At 43.4% G+C, this 21353-nt stretch overlaps 1 protein-coding gene across 4 annotated transcripts in view; it reads left to right on the top strand.

The window, feature by feature from the left end:
- LOC135205629 (AP-2 complex subunit alpha-like) overlaps positions 1-21353 on the top strand; it is a 205260-nt gene that overhangs the window by 87880 nt on the left and 96027 nt on the right. For all 4 annotated transcript variants that reach the window (XM_064236426.1, XM_064236424.1, XM_064236427.1 and 1 more), the window contains exons 3-6: positions 15147-15358; positions 18964-19157; positions 19308-19539; positions 19715-19906. In XM_064236426.1, the coding sequence (XP_064092496.1) occupies positions 15147-15358; positions 18964-19157; positions 19308-19539; positions 19715-19906 (830 nt within the window). The remainder of the gene's footprint in view (positions 1-15146; positions 15359-18963; positions 19158-19307; positions 19540-19714; positions 19907-21353) is intronic.

Consider the following 21353-nt stretch of genomic DNA (forward strand, 5'->3'; position numbering starts at 1 on the left):
AGCGTTCACTCGCAGGAGGCTCAAATCACTCTTCTGGCAAGATGAATGAACCTCCTTAATAATGTATAAGTGATATATACATGAGCGTTCACTCGCAGGAGGCTCAAATCACTCTTCTGGCAAGATGAATGAGCCTCCTTAATAAAATGTATACATGATGTATACATGAGCGGTCACTCGCAGGTAGGCTCAAAATCACTCTTCTGGCAAGATGAATGAGCCTCTTAATAATGTATAAATGATATATACATGAGCGTTCTCGCAGGAGGCTCAAATCACTCTTCTGGCAAGATGAATGAGCCTCCTTAAATGTCCCTTCGGAAACGAGCCAGTGCATTCTTCTAAAAGGGAAAATGTGGTCTCTTTACTCTCTCATCCTCTCGTGACGAGAGAGAGGACGTGAAGCGTCCTCTTCTCTAAAGCTTCTTTAGGGGCGCGAGTCCTTCCGAGAACTCCAACCCCTGTGTGGGGAGGACGCCTCGGAGGACGAGAAGCAATCTTTCAAGATTCGCGCACGTGCACGATCTTTAGCAGCCTGGGAAGAGTCAACAGGTTCTGCCGAAGGGACGCCAGATCGGTGGTGGGGAGCCCCCGTAACCCTCTTGCGGCTTTCGACATGCCCTCTCCCTGAGTCCTGGGAGTCCGACAGAGGTCCAGGCCTAGAGGCATTATGGGGCCGATCTGACGCCCCCTCCACAACACAAGGGGCACTACACTTCACACACTGGTTGGAGAGCGAGCACTTTAGTCTAAGATTAATTGATGTAATCCTTTAGCAGACACTTATTCTAGGCTCGTAAGCCATACCACAGGGTTAGGCAAAATAAAATCTACAGGAGGTTAGAAGGTTCATTATTTCTAACTTCTGTTTACTGTGGAGGAAAACTCCTGATTCTAACACGCTCTAAAATGCGTAATTGAATCCTCCTTCTTCCGTAATCAGTCACACATTACACTAATTACCTTATGCAAAGAAAACATGTAAACGTCATATATACTAAGCGAGTGTCTACCGAAAGTTACGGTAGCCTCACCTTACCATGCAGACAACAAAGTCTGAAACTAGGCTAACTAGCTTCAGACATCAAATGCAATGAAAAAATTTACGATAGCGTATGCCTAGCCACAAATCCAAGTTAATAATCGAAAGAATAATTAGGATACTTAAGTGGCTAATGAAGTTTCAAAATCCTAGGCGGAGGTCTGTAAACAGTTTGTTTACCGACCGGCGACAGAAAAAAATATGAATGGCAAAATGGGAATAGTTCCTGATATCCGCCTCCCAGCGGCGGGAATGGGTACTACCATCCTGGCCGCCCACTGCGTGTGCCGCGAATTTTTAAATTCTGTCGGACTTCAGAAAATACGGCTATCTAATATATCTGTCAGGTAAGTTTCATGAACAAATTTGAAAATCATGGAAGTGATTCTTTTGTTTTGGTGTAAATGACTTGCCCCGCCCACTTATGGGGAAGAAGTTAAACAAACAAGCAGAGAGCTCAATTTATTTCTGTTGCCTTTTGATGGAGGTTGTGAGCTGCAGCTCTCTTTGAATTTTGTTTAGATTTACTGATGGTTTTCAGACTTTGGTAAGTGCTTTTGGATTCTTTTATTAATTTTCACCTGATATTTAGTCGGGCTGTGAATTTTCATTTTCATACAATGAACTTACCTGTCAGATATATACTTAGCTAAGACTCCGTCGTCCCCGACAGAAATTCAAATTTCGCGCCACTCGCTACCGGTAGGTCAGGTGATCTACCTGCCTGCCCTGGGCGGCAGGACTAGGAACCATTCCCGTTTTCTATCATATTTTCTCTGTCGCCGGTGGTATCAACATTGTTGTTACTACCTCCTGACTGGAATTCGCTTTTCAAGACTTTTTTGATCATCTATATTGGATTTCTTGGTGACGTACTGGATCGTTGTTTTGGCATTCGCTACTGTGGACTGGATTTGGACTTGCTTTTGATTTTTCTGATAGAATGTCTGATTCAAGTGTTAGTGTGAGAGAGTGTGTGAATGTAGGCTGCAAGGTGAGGATACCGAAGGCTTCGGTTGATCCTCACACTGTATGTCGTAAATGTAGGGGGTTTGACTGTTCTTTGGCTAACACCTGTATTGAGTGTGAAAAGTTGAATGCTAATGAATGGAAGAACCTCTAAACCTTCTTTAACTTGAAGAAGTTAGAGAGGGATAGAATTAGACGGGCTGCACAAAAGTGTGTGAGTACAAGGCCTATTGAGCCTTTTTCTGAGTCTAACTCTCCTTTTATTAATGAATTTGATTCTCCCTATGTATCTGAATCCTCACAGGCTTTGCATTCGGATTCGGCTTCGGCTTCGGAAATCGCCAATCTGAAGGCTACTCTTCGTAAAATGAAGACAAAGATGGCGGCCATGCAAGGTAAGGGAAGTGATTGTGAATTACTTAGTGAAGTGAGTGTTCCCAGTGTTGTGGAGGGGGCGTCTGACCGTCCCTGCGATGCTCCCAGGCCTAGACCTCTTCCAAACTCACATACCCAGAGGAGTAGGAAAGTCGAAAGTCGTACGGAGGTTGTGGGGAATCCCCAACGGTCAGGCGTCCCTTCAGCAGGTTCTGTTTCGCTACAGTCTGCTCAGGACCGCTTTAATAGAAGCGTCCTACGAGATTGTTTCTCGTTGTCCGGTTCTCCTTCACCTAAACGAGGGTGGAAGGACTCGGATCTTTCTAGGCCACTGAAAAGGCATTGGAAAGAGCGCGCATTCGACTCGAGCCCGGAACGCTTCTCGGAGGAAGCTCCTTCTTCTATCAAGAAGGCTAAGCTGGTTTCGACGCCTCCTCGAACGGTATTTGAGGATCGCACTCCTTCGAGTTCTCCTGCTTCTTCTATTGAAGAGGACGCTGGTGTGGCTTCCAAGAGGATATTGCTTGCAGTACAAGAGCAGATAGCCTCTTTGGTTGCAGTTCTTTCGAGGGATCCCCCTCGCAAGAAGGACGTTAGACTTCCTATTAAGAAGTCTCGTCTTCTTTCACCGGCCAGACGTGAAGCGTCCTCTAGACATGGGACGTCTTCCAGGCGCGAAGAGTCTTGCAAGCGTCAGGAGCTATCCGAGCGAGTTGCTCTAGATAAGGATACGCTCAGGCGCGAGGCGCCAGCCAGGCGCGAGGTGCCAGTTAGGCGCGAGGCGCCAGCCAGGCGCGAGGATTCAGCCAAGCGCGAGACGCCAGCCAGGCGCGAGGAGTCAGCTTTGCGTGAGGCGCCAGACAAGCGCGAGGCGTCAGCCAGGCGCGAGATGCCAGCCAGGCAACAAGCTCCAGACAAGCGCGAGGCGCCAGCCAAGCGCGAGGAGCTTTCCAGGCGTGAGAAGTCAAGCAGACGCGAGACTTCTTTTAGACTTGAGAGAGATTCTGTTCACTCTATGAGTCCCTCTCCTAGTAGGAGTTTGTCACCAGTAGAGAGAGAACGGGAGGAAGATCCTCTCGTTTTTCAGGCCGATACTCCGCAGGGTGTAGAAGGAGATTCGGAAGAAGAGGGTAACGGTAGAGAAGGAGTCTCTAACTATAGAGTTCTGACAGACCTTCTTTTGCAGGAGTACGGAGATTCTTTGACTCCTGCGGCTCCTCCTTCGCCTCGATCACTGTTTTCGAGTGCGGTTGTACCAAAGTCTTCGTCGGTCTTGAAGATGAGACCTACGATCTCTATGAAGAGAGCGCTACAGTCTCTAGACAAATGGATGTTGTCAAAGAAGGATCTGGGCAGAACCACCTTCTGTATGCCTCCAGCCATACTTTCTGGCAAGAGAGGTTTCTGGTACCGAACTGGGGAGAACATGGGCCTTTCTCTCCCAGCGGCAGCCGAAGCGGACTTTTCAACCTTGGTTGATTCATCGCGCAGACACGCTTTGAATGTAGCTCGTGTGTCTTGGGCGATTTCGGAGACGGATCATCTCCTCAAGGGCCTCTTCCATATTTTGGAAGTGTTTAATTTCCTAGACTGGTCCCTTGGGGTGATGTCTAAGAAGGCTCATGACTCGGAAGGTCTAGACCCCGAAGTCATTCTGAGTATTCTTTCTTGTATTGACAAGGCAGTACAAGACGGATCGGGAGAAATCTCCTCTCTTTTTGGAGCGGTACTCCTTAAGAAGAGGAGTATTTTTAGTGCCTTCTTAACCAAGGCGGTTTCTCCCTCACAGAGAGCAGCCCTGGTTTTTGCTCCCATGTCTGACTTCTTGTTTCCTTCTCAGTTAGTGAAGGACATTTCTCACTCACTGACTGAGAAGGCGACACAGGATCTTCTGCAAACTGCAAGGAAGAAGAGACCCCTTGTTTCGGTTGACAAGAAAGGACCGACTTCGACGGTTCAGCCCTTTCGAGGAGGCCCTCCCTCCAGAGCTCCCTCTAAGAGAAGAGGTCCTGAGAGGAGAGGTAAAGCTTCTTCCCGTCCCTTTAAGAAAGGGAAGTGAGACAGGCAACCTCCAAACACCAGTGGGTGCCAGGCTTCTCGAATTTGCAGACGCCTGGTCACTCATATACTCGGACGCCTCTTCGATGTCCATAATCAGGAAGGGATATCTTATCCCCTTCCAGGACAGTCCTCCCCTAACGACCATTCCGCGGGAACTGTCAGCCAGATACAGGGACCCTGTACTGAGGGATACTCTTCGTCTGATGGTGAATCAAATGTGGGACAAAAGAGCTATAGAATTAGTTCTAGAGCAAAACTCTCCGGGGTTTTACAATCGGCTTTTCCTGGTTGCGAAAGCCTCGGGGGGCTGGAGACCAGTACTAGATGTCAGCGCTCTGAACAAGTTCGTTCTAAAGGAGAAGTTCTCTATGGAGACTTCGGCCTCAGTCCTGGCGGCTTTGTGTCAAGGAGATTGGATGGTGTCGCTGGATCTCCAGGACGCCTATTTTCATGTCCCGATTCACCCTTCACTTCGAAGAGTACCTCCGTTTCATGACGGGGGGAAGGATCTTTCAGTTCAGGGCCTTGTGTTTCGGCCTGTCCACAGCTCCTCAGGTCTTCACAAACCTGATGAAGAATGTGGCGAGGTTTCTTCACCTCAGAGGCGTCAACATCTCTCTATATCTGGACGATTGGCTCATCAGGGCCAGAACAGAGAGACAGTGTTTGGAGGACCTTTATTTGACCCTAGACCTGATAAAGGCGTTGGGACTACTCGTGAACCTCGAGAAGTCACAGCTGATTCCCAGACAGAACTTGGTCTATCTGGGGATTCTGATGGATTCTCGGGGTTTTCGAGTATTTCCTTCGCAAGAGAGAATCGTGAGAGGCTTGGAAAAAGTCTCTCTCTTCTTAGGGAAAGAACGGACTTCGGCGAGGGAATGGTTAAGCCTTCTAGGCACCCTTTCCTTGCTCGAACAGTTTCTTTCCTCTAGGAAGACTGCATCTTCGTCCTCTTCAGTTTTTCCTAAGGAGATCATGGAACTGGAAGACGGGACCTCTCTCCGACAGTTTTTTCTCCTTCCAATGGAGGATGAAACCACACCTGCAATGGTGGTTGTCCCCTCTAAAAGAGAACAAGGGAATTTCTCTGGAAGTTCCGAACCCAAGCCGAGTGTTGTATTCAGACGCATCGGAGAAGGGTTGGGGAGCAACACTAGGACCGAGAGAAGTGTCAGGCACCTGGAAGGCAGCACAGGTGTCCTGGCACATAAATTGCAAAGAACTTCTAGCAGTTCACTTGGCGCTAAAGTTCTTCGAACCCTTTGTGACAAACAGTGTGGTCCAAGTGAATGTGGAACAACACTACCGCCCTGTCCTACATTCGGAAGCAAGGAGGAACGCACTCCGTGTCTCTTATACGAGATAGCAAAGAGAATCTGCTAATTTGGACCTCACAGAGGAACATCTCCTCCTGACAAGATTTGTTCAGGGTACAAAAGAGAAACGTCAGGGCGGACAGACTGAGCAGGAGAAGCCAGGTCCCTTCACACAGAATGGACCCTTCATTCAGAGGTGTGTCAGAGTCTTTGGGATCTTTGGGGCACTCCTCACGTAGATCTGTTCGGCCCACATTCCTTTCCAAAAGGCTGGAAGTCTTTCGTTCAGTGGTGGAAGACCCAAGAGCTCTCGTGGTCGACGCCTTCTGCTAGACTGGTCCTCATGTGGACGTGTACGCTTTCCCCCCTTTTCAAAATCCTGGGACAAGTGTTGAGAAAGTTTGTAGCGTCCAACGGGACAAGGATGACCCTGATAGCCCCGTTTTGGCCAGCACAAGATTGGTTGCAGAGGTGCTGGAGTGGACAGTAGACTTCCCAAGATCCCTTCCAAAAAGGATGGATCTTCTCAGACAGCCACTTCGAGAGGTTTCATCAAAACCTCCCCGCTCTCGCGCTGACTGCCTTTCGACTATCGAAAGACTTGTCAGAGCGAGGGGTTTTTACTCAGCGAAGCTGCAAAGGCGCTATCGCTAGAGCCCGCAGAGCTTCCACTAGACGAGTCTCAGTCGAAGTGGGAGGTATTCAGAAGGTGGTGTAAGTCTAAGAAGTTGTCCTCCTCCAGTACCTCTATAACCGAAATCGCCGATTTCCTTTTTGTTCTTGAGAGAGGTCTCTCACTTATCTGATCGACGATCAAAGGATACAGGAGCATGCTTTTCGGCAGTCTTCAAACAGAGGCCTAGAGATTGCTGATAATAAAGATCTGCACGACTTGATTAGATCGTTTGAAACGACAAAATCTAAGGAACTAACTCCTCCCAGCTGGAACCTGGATGTAGTTCTCAAGTTCCTTTCGTCTGACAGATTTGAGCCTCCCCATTTAGCTTCGTTCAGGGATATAACAAGGAAATGCTTGTTTCTCCTATCTTTGGCGACAGCCAAAAGAGTTGGGAACTTCATGCCCTGGAAGATGAAGTCGGCTTTAACAGAGACTCGGCCTTCTGCTCGTTTTAGAACTCTTTTTCTAGCGAAAAAAAAAAAAATGAAAACCCATCGAATCCCTGGCCCAAGAGATTCGAGATTAAAGGCTTATCGAGTCTAGTAGGGAGAGAAACAGAAAGGTCTCTTTGCCCGGTAAGAGCCTTGAAGTTCTACTTACAAAGAAAGAAACAAATGGAGGCTCTAGACAAAGTCTTTGGTGTTCGATTAAGGACCCCACAAGAATCATGTCTAAGAACGCATTAGCTTTCTTCATTAGGAGCGTCATTACAGATGCTCACAAGTTCTGTCCTGACGACTCTTTTCCGCTTTTAAGAGTAAAAGCTCATGAAGTTAGAGCAGTGGCGACATCTCTCTCTTTTCAGAAGAATATGTCGCTAAAGAAAATCATTGATACGACATATTGGAGGTGCAATTCGGTATTTGCATCTCACTATCTTAAAGACGTTCGTGTGACCTACGTGAAATGTTTTTCTCTGGGGCCTTTTGTATCGGCGGATACGATACTGGGTACGGGAGCAAACACCAATCCTTAACTTTGTACATACCTTCTACTAGATATGTTCTAGATTTCTGCTGACAAAGAGGGCTCGGTGCTGCACTGGCGGCCAGTCACTGTTGTTCAGTAAGGAACTCTTGTGATATCTTTTAGAGGAGTATTAAAATTTTTTTTGAGAATTTTTGTATGAATGCGTTTTCGTTTCGAGTTATGGGTTGTTTGTAATGAGTTCGGGGATAACTCAGAACAATTCTATCTACTAACATGGTGGTTAGGATCAGGTGGTCGGGATTGGTTATGCTCCTTCATAAGGTGTGTTGTCATAGAAGTGGTCCAGTACCCATTGACAAAGTCCTTTCAGGCTCTGCCGAGTAAGCGGTTCATATACCCATCGACAGACCCACAAGAACTCTAGCCATAGATTTAATATCTCGCTAAAGTCTTGAGGTGATGCAGACTACCGGGCTACAGCCACGAAGTCTACCACCTATCAGGTAGGACCAAGTTTTTTTTTTATACCTACAACATATGTTGTTTACCTGTCTATTCCTATTAGCTGTCTCTTACCCTCCACCAAAGGGTGCCAATCAGCTAAGTATATATCTGACAGGTAAGTTCATTGTATGAAAATGATATTGTTATAATACAATAAAGTTTCATACATACTTACCTGGCAGATATATACAATTAATGGCCCACCCAGCCTCCCCACAGGAGACAGGTGGAAGAGAGAAATGATAGAAAAACGGGAATGGTTCCTAGTCCTGCCGCCCAGGGCAGGCACATAGATCACCTGACCTACCGGTAGCGAGTGGCGCGCGAAATTTGAATTTCGTCGGACGACGGAGTCTAGCTAAGTATATATCTGCCAGGTAAGTATGTATGAAACTTTATTGTATTATAACAATATCATTTTGTTCATGAAACTTACCTGTCAGATATATATATAGCTGTATTTTCTGAAGTCCGACAGAATTTTAAAAACTTCCGACACACGCAGTGGAACTTCGGGTCCAGGTGGTTAGTACCCATTCCCGCCGCTGGGAGGCGGGTATCAGGAACCATTCCATTTTCTATTCATAATTTTCTGTCGCCGCTGAAAAACACCTGTTTCAGTACCTCCGTCTTAGGATTTTGGGGAAACATCATTGCCGCTAAGTATCCTAATTGTCTTTTGATTTATTTACTTGGATTTGTGGCTAGGCATACGCTATCTTAAATTGATTTGAATTTGATTCATTTTTGCATAAAATATCAGAATCTAGTTAGGCTAGTTTCAGACGGGGTTGTCTGCAAAGATAGGGTGTGGCTACCGAAAGCTTCGGTAGATCCGCACTTGGTATGTACGAGGGGTATGGGTCTTGCTTCTTTGTTGAGATTTGTCATGTAAGGGTTTGTCATGTACGGATGCGTGATTACTTTCGTTCTATTCCGTAAGGAAGACGTATGATTCGTATGTACGCATTAATCAGTAAACATGTCTAATTCCGTAAGGAAGACGTATGATTCGTATGTACGCAATTAATCAGTAACAAAAGTCAGGGTAGCGAACCTGCTAACCTTCCTGTAGACTTTATTTTGCCTAACCCTGTAGTATGGCCTACGGGCTATGAATATGTCTACGAGAGGTGCTCGCTCTCCTTCATTGCTGTGAAGTGCTACTTCTGTAATTGTTACTCCTAACCCTGCATTGTTGCCTTCGGGCCCTAAGCAGTGTCTGTAGAGGAATTGCCCTTTCTCTGATACTCTTTTGATTCGTAACTTAGAATCGAAAGTGCTTGCTTTAGAGAGTAAAAGTGAAGTGCAGAAGTGCAGTGATACCCTTGTGTAGTGGAGGGTGCGTCAGATCGGCCTCGTTTCGCCTCTAGGCCGGGACCTCTGCTTGACTCCCAGGACCCGGGGAGGGAGCATGTCGAAAGCCTAAGGAGGGTTACAAGGAACCCCCACCAGTCTGGCGTGCCTTCGGCAGTTTCTGATGAAAATCCCCAGACTGCCAAAGTGCGTGTGCGTGCACGAATCCTGAAAGATTGCTTCTCGTCCGCCGAAGCGTCCTCCCCGTGCAGGGGTTGGAGCTTTCGGAAGGACTCGCGCCCTCTAAATAGAAGCTTTATAGAAGAGGACGCTTCACGTCCTCTCTCTCTCTCTCTCTCGTTATGAGTTTCAGTGAGAAGTAAGAAGGCGAACGTCGCCTGAACTCCGTGTCCGTCTTTCCACCGAGAAATACGTAAAAGAAGTCATAGTAGCAGGAAGCTTTTGAGAGCGGACGCCCTAGCCAGGCGCGCTGCGGGTGCACGCCAACGCGCGCGCCAAGTGACGCCGAGCGCGCGCGCCCAGTGGACGCCGAGCCGCGCGCCAGTGGACGCCGAGCGTGCACCAGCGCACGCCAGGTGTGTCGCCTGGCTGAACGTTTCTGTTGAACTCTTCAAGCTCTTGTTTCAGATTTGGGCCTAAAGAATTTTTACCTCTACCTACGGTGATACCTTCTACCTCACCTGCAAAGAATGTGAAGTAGGCAGTGCTTCGGAGAAGCTTAAAGTGAACAGACAACTTCTTCTTCGAAACCCAGCAAGACATCGGGTTTCGTGATTCAAGAGGTCTCTGTCAATATTGCTTTTCGCATAGGTGGATGGAGTTAAGGAAAGCTCAAGGGAAGATCTCGTTTGCTCTACCGCAGCTTTGCCATTCTGCCCAATAAATTTAAGTTGCCACTACCGCAGTCAAGACTTTGCGATAAGGCAGTTACGGGTTATAAAGGCTCGATGTCCTGCACGTCAGGACTCGGTAACGTTCAGTAGGATTCTTGCAAAGGCACTCATCAAAAGGACGCTCTTCAGGAAGCGCAAGACAGGACTTCCTTTGCCATACTGCCAATAAATTTTAAGCTTTAGCAGGCATTAGTTGTGATACGGGAGAGGAAGCTGGTTGGAGAGTTCTTCCTCTTCCCAGGATAATTTTGCAAGCTTTGTAGCCCATCTGAAAGGGTTTTTCAGATGATAGATTTTGTTAGTTTCTAGTCGGACTACGCTGCCGAATTGAACATCGTCGTTCTACCTGCCGTAAGCCCAGTCTCTTAACAGGATTCTTGCCCCTTCCTCGTTTGAGACGGGAATCGGAAAAAATTAAATGCTCGACTTCCTGGATTACGTTTTTGTCAATTCAGTGACTTTCCCCCATTGACAATATACTATCGTTTTGTCAAGTAAGTGGGTATCCCCTCATTGACAAAATCTCTTTGTCCCGTAAATGGGTTAGTTTCTCATTGACAAACATCTCATTAACTTGATATTGCGTAAGCGAATAAGCTCTTATTGACAAGATTCGGAAGAGCTCTCATTCGTTCATTCGCAGACTCGTACAAGAAATAGACTTGTAGACTACGTCAATGAACGCTTATGTCCAATAACATAAGAATCTTGAGCTGACTGCTTCGATTCTCTTAAGTTTTGTTCATGAAACTTGCCTGTCAGATATGTATGTAGCTGTATTTCCGAATTCAGCTATATATATGTCTGCCAGGTAAGTATGAACAAACTTTATTGTGATATCAATTTCCCCCCATATTTTGCCTTGCGTTATTTACTTCTGTTGGTTCAAGTCATATACGCTTGCTGTAGTTACCTCTTCGGATGGCAACCGAGAGGTCTATTGTCTATTTTAAGGACATTTAATCGTTACTCCCTGCAGCCTTCCAGGAGTTTCCGATTTATCTTTTACCGTTGTATGGTAGTGTTCTGACGACACAAACGCATCTATATATTTAGCGTTTTCTGTTTCGCTTAAATATACCAGCTTGAGAGTTCTCTGCTCAAAAAATAACGGACCTATTTTTTCTTCGTAGAATAGGGTAGCTGGCAAACCCAGACATAAAGTTAGAAGACGACGTTCGTAAGCTGCTGGCTGCTGCTGTCACGCTGTGTCTGTCCTCCAGTCCAACCGAGCCAGTAACAGATCGTGCGCTGTCATGCGCTGTAGGTTACGTCTCTCTCTCCTGCGGGATTGACTGACTAACTGTATCTCTGTCCTACAATCACGGACTTTAGCCTAAGATTGAGGGAATTTCTTACGTGAATGAATAAACGTTGCATTCGTTTTGCCTTACTATGTTCAACAGAGTTATCTCTTAATCCTTTCGGTGCTCGTTACCGCACGGTATGGAACTACGAGTCTACCGCAACATTGCACTTTTATATGCTCTCCTGCTTAGGCAAAGCGCAGCCTTATTAGGGAAGTAAGCATCCTCGGGGAGGGAATGGATGAGCTTGCTGGGGACCATTTCCTTCCTGAAGAAGTTTGTTTCCCCGAATAGACTGCAATTCAGACCACAGTTTTTTCCTACCGGGAAACTGAAATATTATTCAAGATCTAGGAATGATTCTGAACATCTCTCAGTGCGTCTATCACCTGAGGTGATAGAAAGAAGGTGCCGGACATCTGGATAGGGTTTCAGATGTCCTGGATCTTAATCTGAAAGAAGTAAAAGCGATTCGGTAGTCCCTCCAGTCCTCGAAACGAGTTTTTGGGAACCAGTGGTCCAGATCAACTCTGATATTCCACAGCTCTCTCATATCTTAAGAAGTATCTTCTCTCGGTCCTTGTTCGAGTTTACGAGATAGAGCCTATTATAACAACAGGCGTAGAATGTAACGATCCTCTACTGGTTCGTTACAGGATTGCAAAAGTCCGTACGAATCGTCTCGATCGACGGCAGCAACTATTCACTTCCGAGTGGAATCTTTCTTTAGAAGTAAGTTGAGAGTTGTGTAGACTTTAGGGACGCCCTTTCATTCTTCTCTTCGATATGTTGAGGACGAAGAGGCTTCTTCTTCTCTGCTCCCTTATTCTCGATCCGGGATCGGTACCATTAAACGCCATCCTATGATATTGAACGGGATCTGGAAGAGGGTTTCCCTCCAACTGCCTATGCTTCTCTAACTTTTCTTTTTGAAGAGCTTCCCATTGTTCTTCAACCCAGCAACCCTGTCTTCTCCCTTCCAGATTAGCAGTTTATCCTCGGATACAGTTAAACTGCCCAAGATGGAAGGCCCTGAGTGAAATAGACTGCTGGTTAGTGGACAAAAGGAGCAAGGGAAGGCTGCCTCCTGTTTCTGTCCTTTGTGCTTATTAAGAGAAGGCACTCGTATTACCCCACTGGAGAAGCCACCTCTCTGGGTGCATCTACTTCCGCCCAAGGGGACTTTTCAGGACTTAATGGGTCTTCTTGCTAGTCTGTTTTCGCGGTTGCTAAAGTTATGTTTTCGTCGGGCAAGTTGGATCATTTCCTGAGGAGTCTCTTCACAAGTGTTTGAAGTGATTAGCTTTTTGGATTGGGCAATAGGCCCTGGCCAAGAAGATCCAAGATCACCCTTCTGTGACTGCTAATATTTTTTTGGATTTGTTTGCTGTTCTTTCATGTATTGACAGAGCAGTTAGGGATGGTTCCCTGGAATGGGCATCCACCTTTGCTATGGGGATGCATACTTAAGAAACATGAACTTTGGTGTTCTTTTACCTATAAAGGTGTAACTTCAGTGCAGAAGTCCACGCATTTGTTCTCCCCTTTAGTTCATGATTTCCTTTTTTCACAAGCAGTGGTAAGTGGTATCGCTTCTGAGTTGCAAAAGAAGTCAACTCAGGACTTACTGGCACAATCTTTGAAACGTTCTAGGGAGGTTTCAACTTTCATGGCCAAATCTTCTTCCCATGTTCAATGGTTGCCCTTTCAAGTGGGCAGGCCAAGGTTGCAATCTAGACTGAGAGCAAATGTCCGATTCCCTTCCAAGGCTATCAAGAAGTCGATATCCAAACCTTCCCCCAAAAAATGAAGGAGTTCCCTGTGCAGCAGCATGAGCCAGACTCCTACATTTCTGGGAGGAGTGGAGCAGAAGAGGAGCAGAGCAATTTGTAATAGAGGTTACTCTATTCCCTTTGAAAAATATTTGCCCGTAGTCAAGAAACCCATTGCATTGATGGCATATTCTCTAGGATTTGAGAAATGTTTAGATCTTGCAGAAGTTTCTTCCCTTCTGCAAAAGGAGGCACTAGAAAAGAGTTATGGTTCTGGAGTCGGAAGGTTTTTACAGCTGTTTATTCATGGTCCTGAAGTTTTCAAGAGGATGGAGACCAGTATAAGATTTCAGCGCCGTAAATGTCTTCGTTTTGAAGACAAAATTCAGGATGAAGATGAATCTTTCTATTCTTGCATCCATTCATCAAGGGGACTGGATGGTCTCCATAGACATGTAAGATGTGTACTTCCTTGTCCCCATACATCCAAGATCGAAGTACCTCGGATTTGTAATTCTGGACCAAGTGCACCAATTCTGAGCTCTTTGCTTAAGCCTGACAACAGCCCCTCAAATATTTACCTGAGTGCTTGCTCTGCTAGTAGGTTGGCTCCATCTGGTGGGGTCAACATTGCTCATCATTTGGATGACCGGACAAAAGAAAGCTACACGGACGGCCTTCGCAAGACACTTCTTTTAGCTTGCAACTTAGGACTGCTGATCAGTTATCAGAAGTCATAACTTATTCCCTGGCTTTTCCAGTCCTAAAGAGGGTAGAGTCCTGCCTGTGAACAGAAGACAGATTCCTCTCCCTTCATGAGTGTTCAGCCAACGACTGGATGAGCTTGCTGGGGAAGGCCGCCTCCTGTTTCTGTCCTTCCTGCTTATTAAAGAGAAGACACTCATATTACACCACTGGGTAAGCCACCTCTCTGGGTCCATCTGCCTCCGCTCAAGGGAACTTTTCAGGACTTATTGAGTTTTCTTACTAGTCTGTTTTCAGTTGCTAAAGTTATGTTTCGTCAGTTGAGTTGGATCAATTATTCACAGATTTTAGCTATTCGCTGGGGGATCTGGTACTCATCCCCCCGCGAATACAAAGGGAACACTGTACTTTGTCCTGGATACCCTCCAGTCTTATGTTTGGGTTATGGTGTTTTTGATGGTTTTTTTATGTAGGTGACTGTTGTTTCTAGTGATTTTATAATGGTAATGTGCCCAGGGCAGGGGGAACATCCATGCCTAAATAGCACTTGGATGGATCTTTTGCTCTAAGGATCTTGCTTATATAGCAGGTGACCCTTGGTTTATATCCACACCTCTGCAAGTTAAGAGAAGCGTCACCAGAGGCAGTGTTCTCCGGTAACAGCTCTTTTAATTGGTAAGGAAACAACAGGCATTGTATCAATGCTAGCAACTTTCTACTTTCAATCCATTACTCCTAATGGTTTGGGATAGATTAGATCCATGAATCTCACCTTTCAATGTGGGAATCAGCTATGTAATTACCTGGTAAGTTACTTGAATAAAAAGGATAATTTTAGAATCTAGATCACAAATAAATTGAGCTCTCTGCTAGTTTGTGTCCTTTCTTCCCTAAAACTGGGTAGGGCGAGTCATCTACACCAAAACCAAAGAATCACTACCATGATATTAAAATTTTAGCTGCCAGTACTTAGAAATTGTTAGCTATGAAATTACTTGGTAAGTATATATAAAACATCATTTTATTATTTTTTAAGTTTTGTCTTATTTTATTTTATTGACTTTTTTTTTTTTTTTTTTTTTTTTTTTTTTTTTTTTTTTTTTTTTGTCCAGTAACATTATATATTTTTCCTTCCATTAATTGTATACTAGATGATTGTGTAAGTTGATTACAGATGTCAAAATTTAAAGTGATACCAGTCATTCTAAGTATGCATTGATGGTGTGATCCTAAGATTTCATGAGAAAATTTATTGGGTTCCTTTATTTTTTAGGTAAAAGCAAGGAGGCCGAAGTGAAGCGCATCAATAAGGAACTGGCAAATATTCGTTCAAAGTTCAAAGGTGATAAGACGTTGGATGGTTACCAAAAAAAGAAATATGTTTGCAAACTCTTGTTCATCTTTCTGCTTGGCCATGATATTGATTTTGGTCATATGGAGGCTGTGAATCTCCTTTCTTCAAACAAATATACAGAAAAGCAAATAGTAAGTTATATTAATTTTGTTGACTTATATTAAGGTGAATTGAAAAGCACCACACTCACCCTTACCGCTCTTCACTGCTTCTAATACATTTTAAAGTGTTCATAGTTTGAATGTATCCCAAGCTTGATGTGGCACTCTCAACTGTATTCTACTATGTTTTTACATACTCCAACTAGAATGATTTAGGCTGTTGATAATTTAGTGCTGCAATTTTTAGTTAGTGCAGAACTACAAAGCCCTTTAGTTAGTGCAGAACTACAAAGCCCTTGTCTTTAATATAACTACGTACAGTACGGTCCCTAATTATGCGGGAATTTGGTCGATCCACGGCCTCGCAGAACTGGAAAATTGCAGATTTTGATACACATACCTTATGGGAATAATTCCATTATGGTCCAGGCAAATGGCAACTTACCCTGTCAAACTTTTTTATACTGCCCATTTTCAGTACTTTTTATGTACGATACTGTAAATTTTTCTAATATGAAATTGTTCTTATGGATATATAAAACATTAAAAAGATTTTAATAACTTGAAAAAGTTTAAAGTTACACCCAGGATGGTAAAAACTCTCACTTGTAAACACTGCATGATACAGTCATTTCCTTTAAAAAACCATTTGGATGGAATTCCTCTTACCTATCCCCTGCTAAAACTTCAAACTCCTCTTTCTGATCCTCCGCTAAGAGTTCTTCTGCTGAAGGAAGGCTATGTGAACCATTTGAGGTTTCAGGGACTGTGTAATTGTTTTCATCTAAGTTTATTTATTCTATGATAAAAAAGAATTTATGAAAATTCAAAATTTGATATGAAATTACAATTTTTTAAAAAGAAATGATAAAAATTCAAAATTCAACATAAAATGACAGTTTCTTGAAAAGTTTAGATCGAACCTACCTCCCTCTCTCTCTCTCTCTCTCTCTCTCCTCCTCTCACTCTCTCCTCCTCTCTCTCTCTCTCTCGTCTCTCTCTCTCTCCTCTCTCTCTCTCTCTCTCAATCACATCTGCTTCTCTGTTAATTACTTTTACTAATCATTTTCATCAAAATCTATTTCAACAATAGAAAAAAATAAATGATCAAATGCCAAAAGTTAGTCAAAAGTTAAGCTAGACAAAAAAATTCTTACTTCATGTTCAGCAATGGCGGATTTCAAGTTGTTAACTGCTGCCAAAATGGAAGTTGCTCTTTCCTTCATCTTTAACTTAAGGACAGGCTGTTTAGTTTTGAGAAAATAGGTCTTCCTCTCTGACTTCTAGGCAGATTCATACGTGATGCGGGTGATCAGAATACGTACACTTCGCAGATCTGAATAATAATACGTATGGTGATGATGATGATGATACCGATCATTCATACACACAGCGCTATGATGTCACAAATGCATGAGGATGAGCCTTCTGTCTTAGCTAATGGCTGAGCAGTTGCAGATCTGAGTAATACGTATGGCAATGATGATACTGAACATTCATACTCACTACGCTATGATGTCACAAATGGCTGAGCAGGAAATCTTTCTCTCAAATTCCCCTCACCCCTTCTCTCAGATACCAACCCCCTCCCCCCCACCGAAAATACTTGAAAAGACTAGATTTGATACGTTCGTGGCGTGTGACTCGGACTTTGACCGGTTTCGCAGATACAGAAAATCTATTTTTGAGAACTAGCCACCACATAAAAGGGGAATCGCACAATTCAAACACGCATACTATTTTGGGACCGGACTCTATATGAATGTTTCCTAAGAAATGTAATTTGTTTTGATAGTTGATTTGCAAGATCATAAACTTGAGTTTATTTTATTTTAAATAGTACATTAAATATTTTTTTTAATTAGTGCTTAAAATATTTTATGTAAGTCAGTACCTCTTTTTCCCATGCATTATGCAAAAAAGTTTGTGGCTCTAATGAGATTTCTGGTACATTCTCAGGCAGGTTGCATTACGAATGCAGTAATTCTTACTTCTGAAATAAGAGTGTTGAATCACATTTTGAGACCATTAGATCTGTAACTGAAAATAGGAACAAGTGGAAGTTAAAGTTGGACAGTCAGGTGTGAAAAGACCAGAGGAAACAAATTAAGTAAAAGGCAGATGGAGTGGAGTGCAATGAATCTGCTCGTATATCATTGGTTTTCATCCCAGACGACTGAGTGTTTAGACATCCAATTGTCTATTCTCTCACGGGCTTGGACCCCCTTCTTTAGAACTCGTTCTTCTAGGAAGGGTGATCAGGTTGTAACGTTAAACTCCCAGCTGGTTTAGGGTTCTTGTACCTCCTTACAAGCATAAGTCATCCTATTGTTAAAACCAAAGGTTTGTTCCGTATATGAACAAATGACAAATTTTTAATCAAATTGTATTTTTCCTAGCTAAAAAAACTTGAGGTCTTAACGTTTACTGCCCACCTGTAGCCGTCCCTCTCTCTTCTCATGGGTTGGGGGAAAGACGGGCGTGTCATGGGGTTCTATGCCTAGTCGGTGACCAGCTTCCACCTCATATGTGCATGAGTTGCCAGATGCCACAGATTCCTTGCTTTACAATCTTTTATTGTTTTTAGCAGGTTTCCAGCTGATGCAAGAATATTATCCAATCCTATTGTTAAGACCTCAGGTTTGTTAGCTATGATAAGTACAAATTGGTTAAAAATTTGTCATTTTAGGCTAATGTCAGACACATTTTTCCTATTTTTTCTTTCCCTAAAGACTTATGTTCCTGTTGTCCTCGCCCCTTCAAAGTGCTTCAGTGGGCCGCATAGTTTTTCCAATGGGTGTCTTGTCCCAGCTGTTGGTTGTTATGGGGGAGGACTTGCGTTTGTTACATAGCTCTTGGCTGAGAATTTTCTTTGAAAGGATTCTACTGCTTTGACCTGTTCTTCTGAAGATTTTTTCAGTCCTAATGGCCAATGGCTTTCAAGTTTTGCTGCCAGCAGATTGTATCTCTGCCTTTATTACTTTCATCCATCGCTTTCTTCAGTCACTGAAATCGGACCTAAGTCATGCACTACAGGTTAAGGGATTCTAATTGTTCATCTTCCTCCTCCATCTCATGTCCCTTAAGATACATGTTGGTGTTTTTCCTGAAACATCCACCTTGATACTGTAGATGTTTGGCATGTGTAATAATCTGGGGTTGTTTTCTGTTGCATCCAATTTTGAGGTCTTCATTGGGCTTCTGTGCATTATCTTCAAGAATTGGATTTGTTTCTGGGTCTTATATTTATTCAGAGGATATGTTATCATCATGCTTTAATTGGGATTCATGGTAATTATGTAAATACTATTGTGAATGGTCTTTGTTGAACAAGCATTGTTTTTACAAAAAGAGGTTTTTATACAAACCTATTAATCACTATCTCCTCCCTCTCCCTCACACTTGAAGATGGAGGTTGGCACAAATGAATGAGAACCATGAGTTGGGGGACAATGGTATGTGAGCTTGGCATTTGTTTTGATACTTACAGGTTCTTGCAACTTTGAAGTTGGTGTGGCTGGGTCCATTTCATTTGGAATGGAGCTAATTATAATGAATGGGTTTCTATTTACTATTTAAAAAACATAGTACATATTTAAGTCATATTGCTTATTTATAGTTCTTTTTCATTTCAGGGCTACTTGTTCATTTCTGTGTTAGTAAATACAAACAGTGACCTCATCAAACTTATAGTGCAAAGTATCAAGAATGACCTGGGCTCACGTAATCCTGTCCATGTTAACCTTGCTCTTCAGTGCATTGCCAACATTGGCTCCAAGGAAATGGCTGATGCCTTTGGCAACGATATCCCCAAATTGCTTGTATCAGGGTAAGTCTCACTTCTTGTATGCTGTTAACTCATCAAATTTTACTGTGCTTTGCTGTCATCGTGGTCTTTGCGTTTTTCTTGTCAAGAAAGCAAATATGTTTTTCTTACTGTAATAAAGATAATTCAAATTCTCTTCCTATCCTATTTCAGTGAAACTATAGATGTAGTAAAGCAGTCAGCTGCCTTGTGTCTCCTTCGTCTGTTCCGAACCACACAAGAAATTATTCCTGGTGGTGAATGGACATCACGGATTATTCATCTGTTGAATGATCAGCATATGGGTGTCGTGACAGCTGCATGCTCACTCATTGAGGCTCTAGTTAAAAAGAACCCAGATGAATACAAAGGCTGTGTATCATTAGCAGTCTCTCGTTTGTCTAGAGTAAGCTATAAGATGTTATTTATTAAAATAAGTTTTTTCTTTTAGGTAGTCTTTTATTATTTAAGTCTCCTTTCTAAATAGTAGTCCTTCACTGAAATGAATCATTGTACATATGGATATAATTTTCAGAGCTTTTTGACATAGAGTATCATGTATAATCATTTTATGATTGCAGATAGTAACTGCTAGTTACACAGATCTTCAAGACTACACTTACTACTTTGTTCCTGCTCCTTGGCTGTCGGTCAAACTCCTGCGTCTTCTTCAGCATTACCCACCTCCAGAGGATCCAGGTGTCAGAGGTCGTCTGAATGAATGTCTAGATACAATTTTGAATAAGGCTCAGGAACCACCCAAATCTAAAAAGGTCTGATTTTTAGGTTTCATATGATAACATTCAATTGTACATGTATTTCTGTGCTGCAATATATCTTTTATCTGTGGAGGAATATAAAATTTTAATTTTATATAAGTAACTTATCAAAGTAATTACATTGCTACTAGTCCCTGATAATTGCTGCAGCTTAGTTTAAAAATTCACAGTAGCATGCTTTTATTTGTTGTAGGAAACTATCGCCACTCACTTCCGGGAAAGAATAGGTACAAACTGGCTTAAGATTCCAATTCATTCCTGCCACTCTGCAACTGAAAATCAGTTGTTGGGCAGCTTTGGTTTGGTTTTCACCTGTGTCATGCCTTTCGCCAGCTCGGTGTGAAGTACCTTTTTTGATTTGGTAGTGCTAATTTCATTTAGCTTATTTTGGATTTGACACTGATTTTGACTTAATCTGTTGGACTCTAGTTCACAGTATTACAGCAAAGGATGAGGACTGCTAAATATGACTCGCAATACAGGCAGCCCCTGGTTATCAGCTTTTCAGTTTTGAATATATATTCGTAGCTGGAGTTTACAGCACCGTTGTTTGGTTATTGGCTGCTTAAACGCCATGAGTCCCTCATAGAATACAGACTTAGCGAATATGCATCTTTTCCATGGATCTTTTAAAAAGTTATGCTTTACTTCATTGTATCCAATAATATTGTACGCATGTACAGTTTAACCTCGTTTTCATACGCCACTCTTTTTGTACATTTCAGTTGTCATAGACTTTTTTCCTACAAAATCTTGTCTCAATTATCGTAAGTTTCCTCGGTTTTCGTACACTTGGAAACACACTATTTGGCGGCCAGCACGTGACCAGGCCCTGTATCAAACCCCCCAAACAAAGCACGTACCAAATCATGGCGCCAGAGAGCACTTTCATTCCAGTGATGTGCATCATGCAGTGACAGCGCAACCTTTACCTGGATTTTCTCCTATGTCTGAGATTCTGTCGGTACCGCTTACACCTGGCCAGTCTGTAACTCCTAGGAAGCATATGATGCTTAGTTCAAAGCATACTTTACTGCTTTTATAGTTGGACTAGGCTGTATTAAGTTCTTCAGCTGTCTAGGATACTTCTTTGGACCCAATCAGTCAAGAACTTGACAGCATTTTGGATCGTCTGAAGAAATCTCTTGCTGCTTCTCAGGAGTCTCCTATTTTACCTCCTCCATTTTTGTCAGAGGAAGACGAGGTTAACATTAAAGGTCAACCAATTCTGCCTACACTTTGCTGCTGAAGTACTTTTTATTTAGTTGTGTGTCATTTTTCTTCCTAGCAACACACTCTTCACGAGGTTCAGCCGTTATGAGGAGGCAGGCTTTAGGCGTTGCTAGTCTACCGAGGATGGTCCTCTCCTGTTCATCTAGGAAGGCCCTGTCTACCATTGACGGTTGTCAGAGAAGAGGAGTGCTGGTAAGCTGGCATTTAG

Source organism: Macrobrachium nipponense, chromosome 24, assembly GCF_015104395.2.
Source record: "Macrobrachium nipponense isolate FS-2020 chromosome 24, ASM1510439v2, whole genome shotgun sequence".
NCBI lineage: Eukaryota > Metazoa > Arthropoda > Malacostraca > Decapoda > Palaemonidae > Macrobrachium > Macrobrachium nipponense.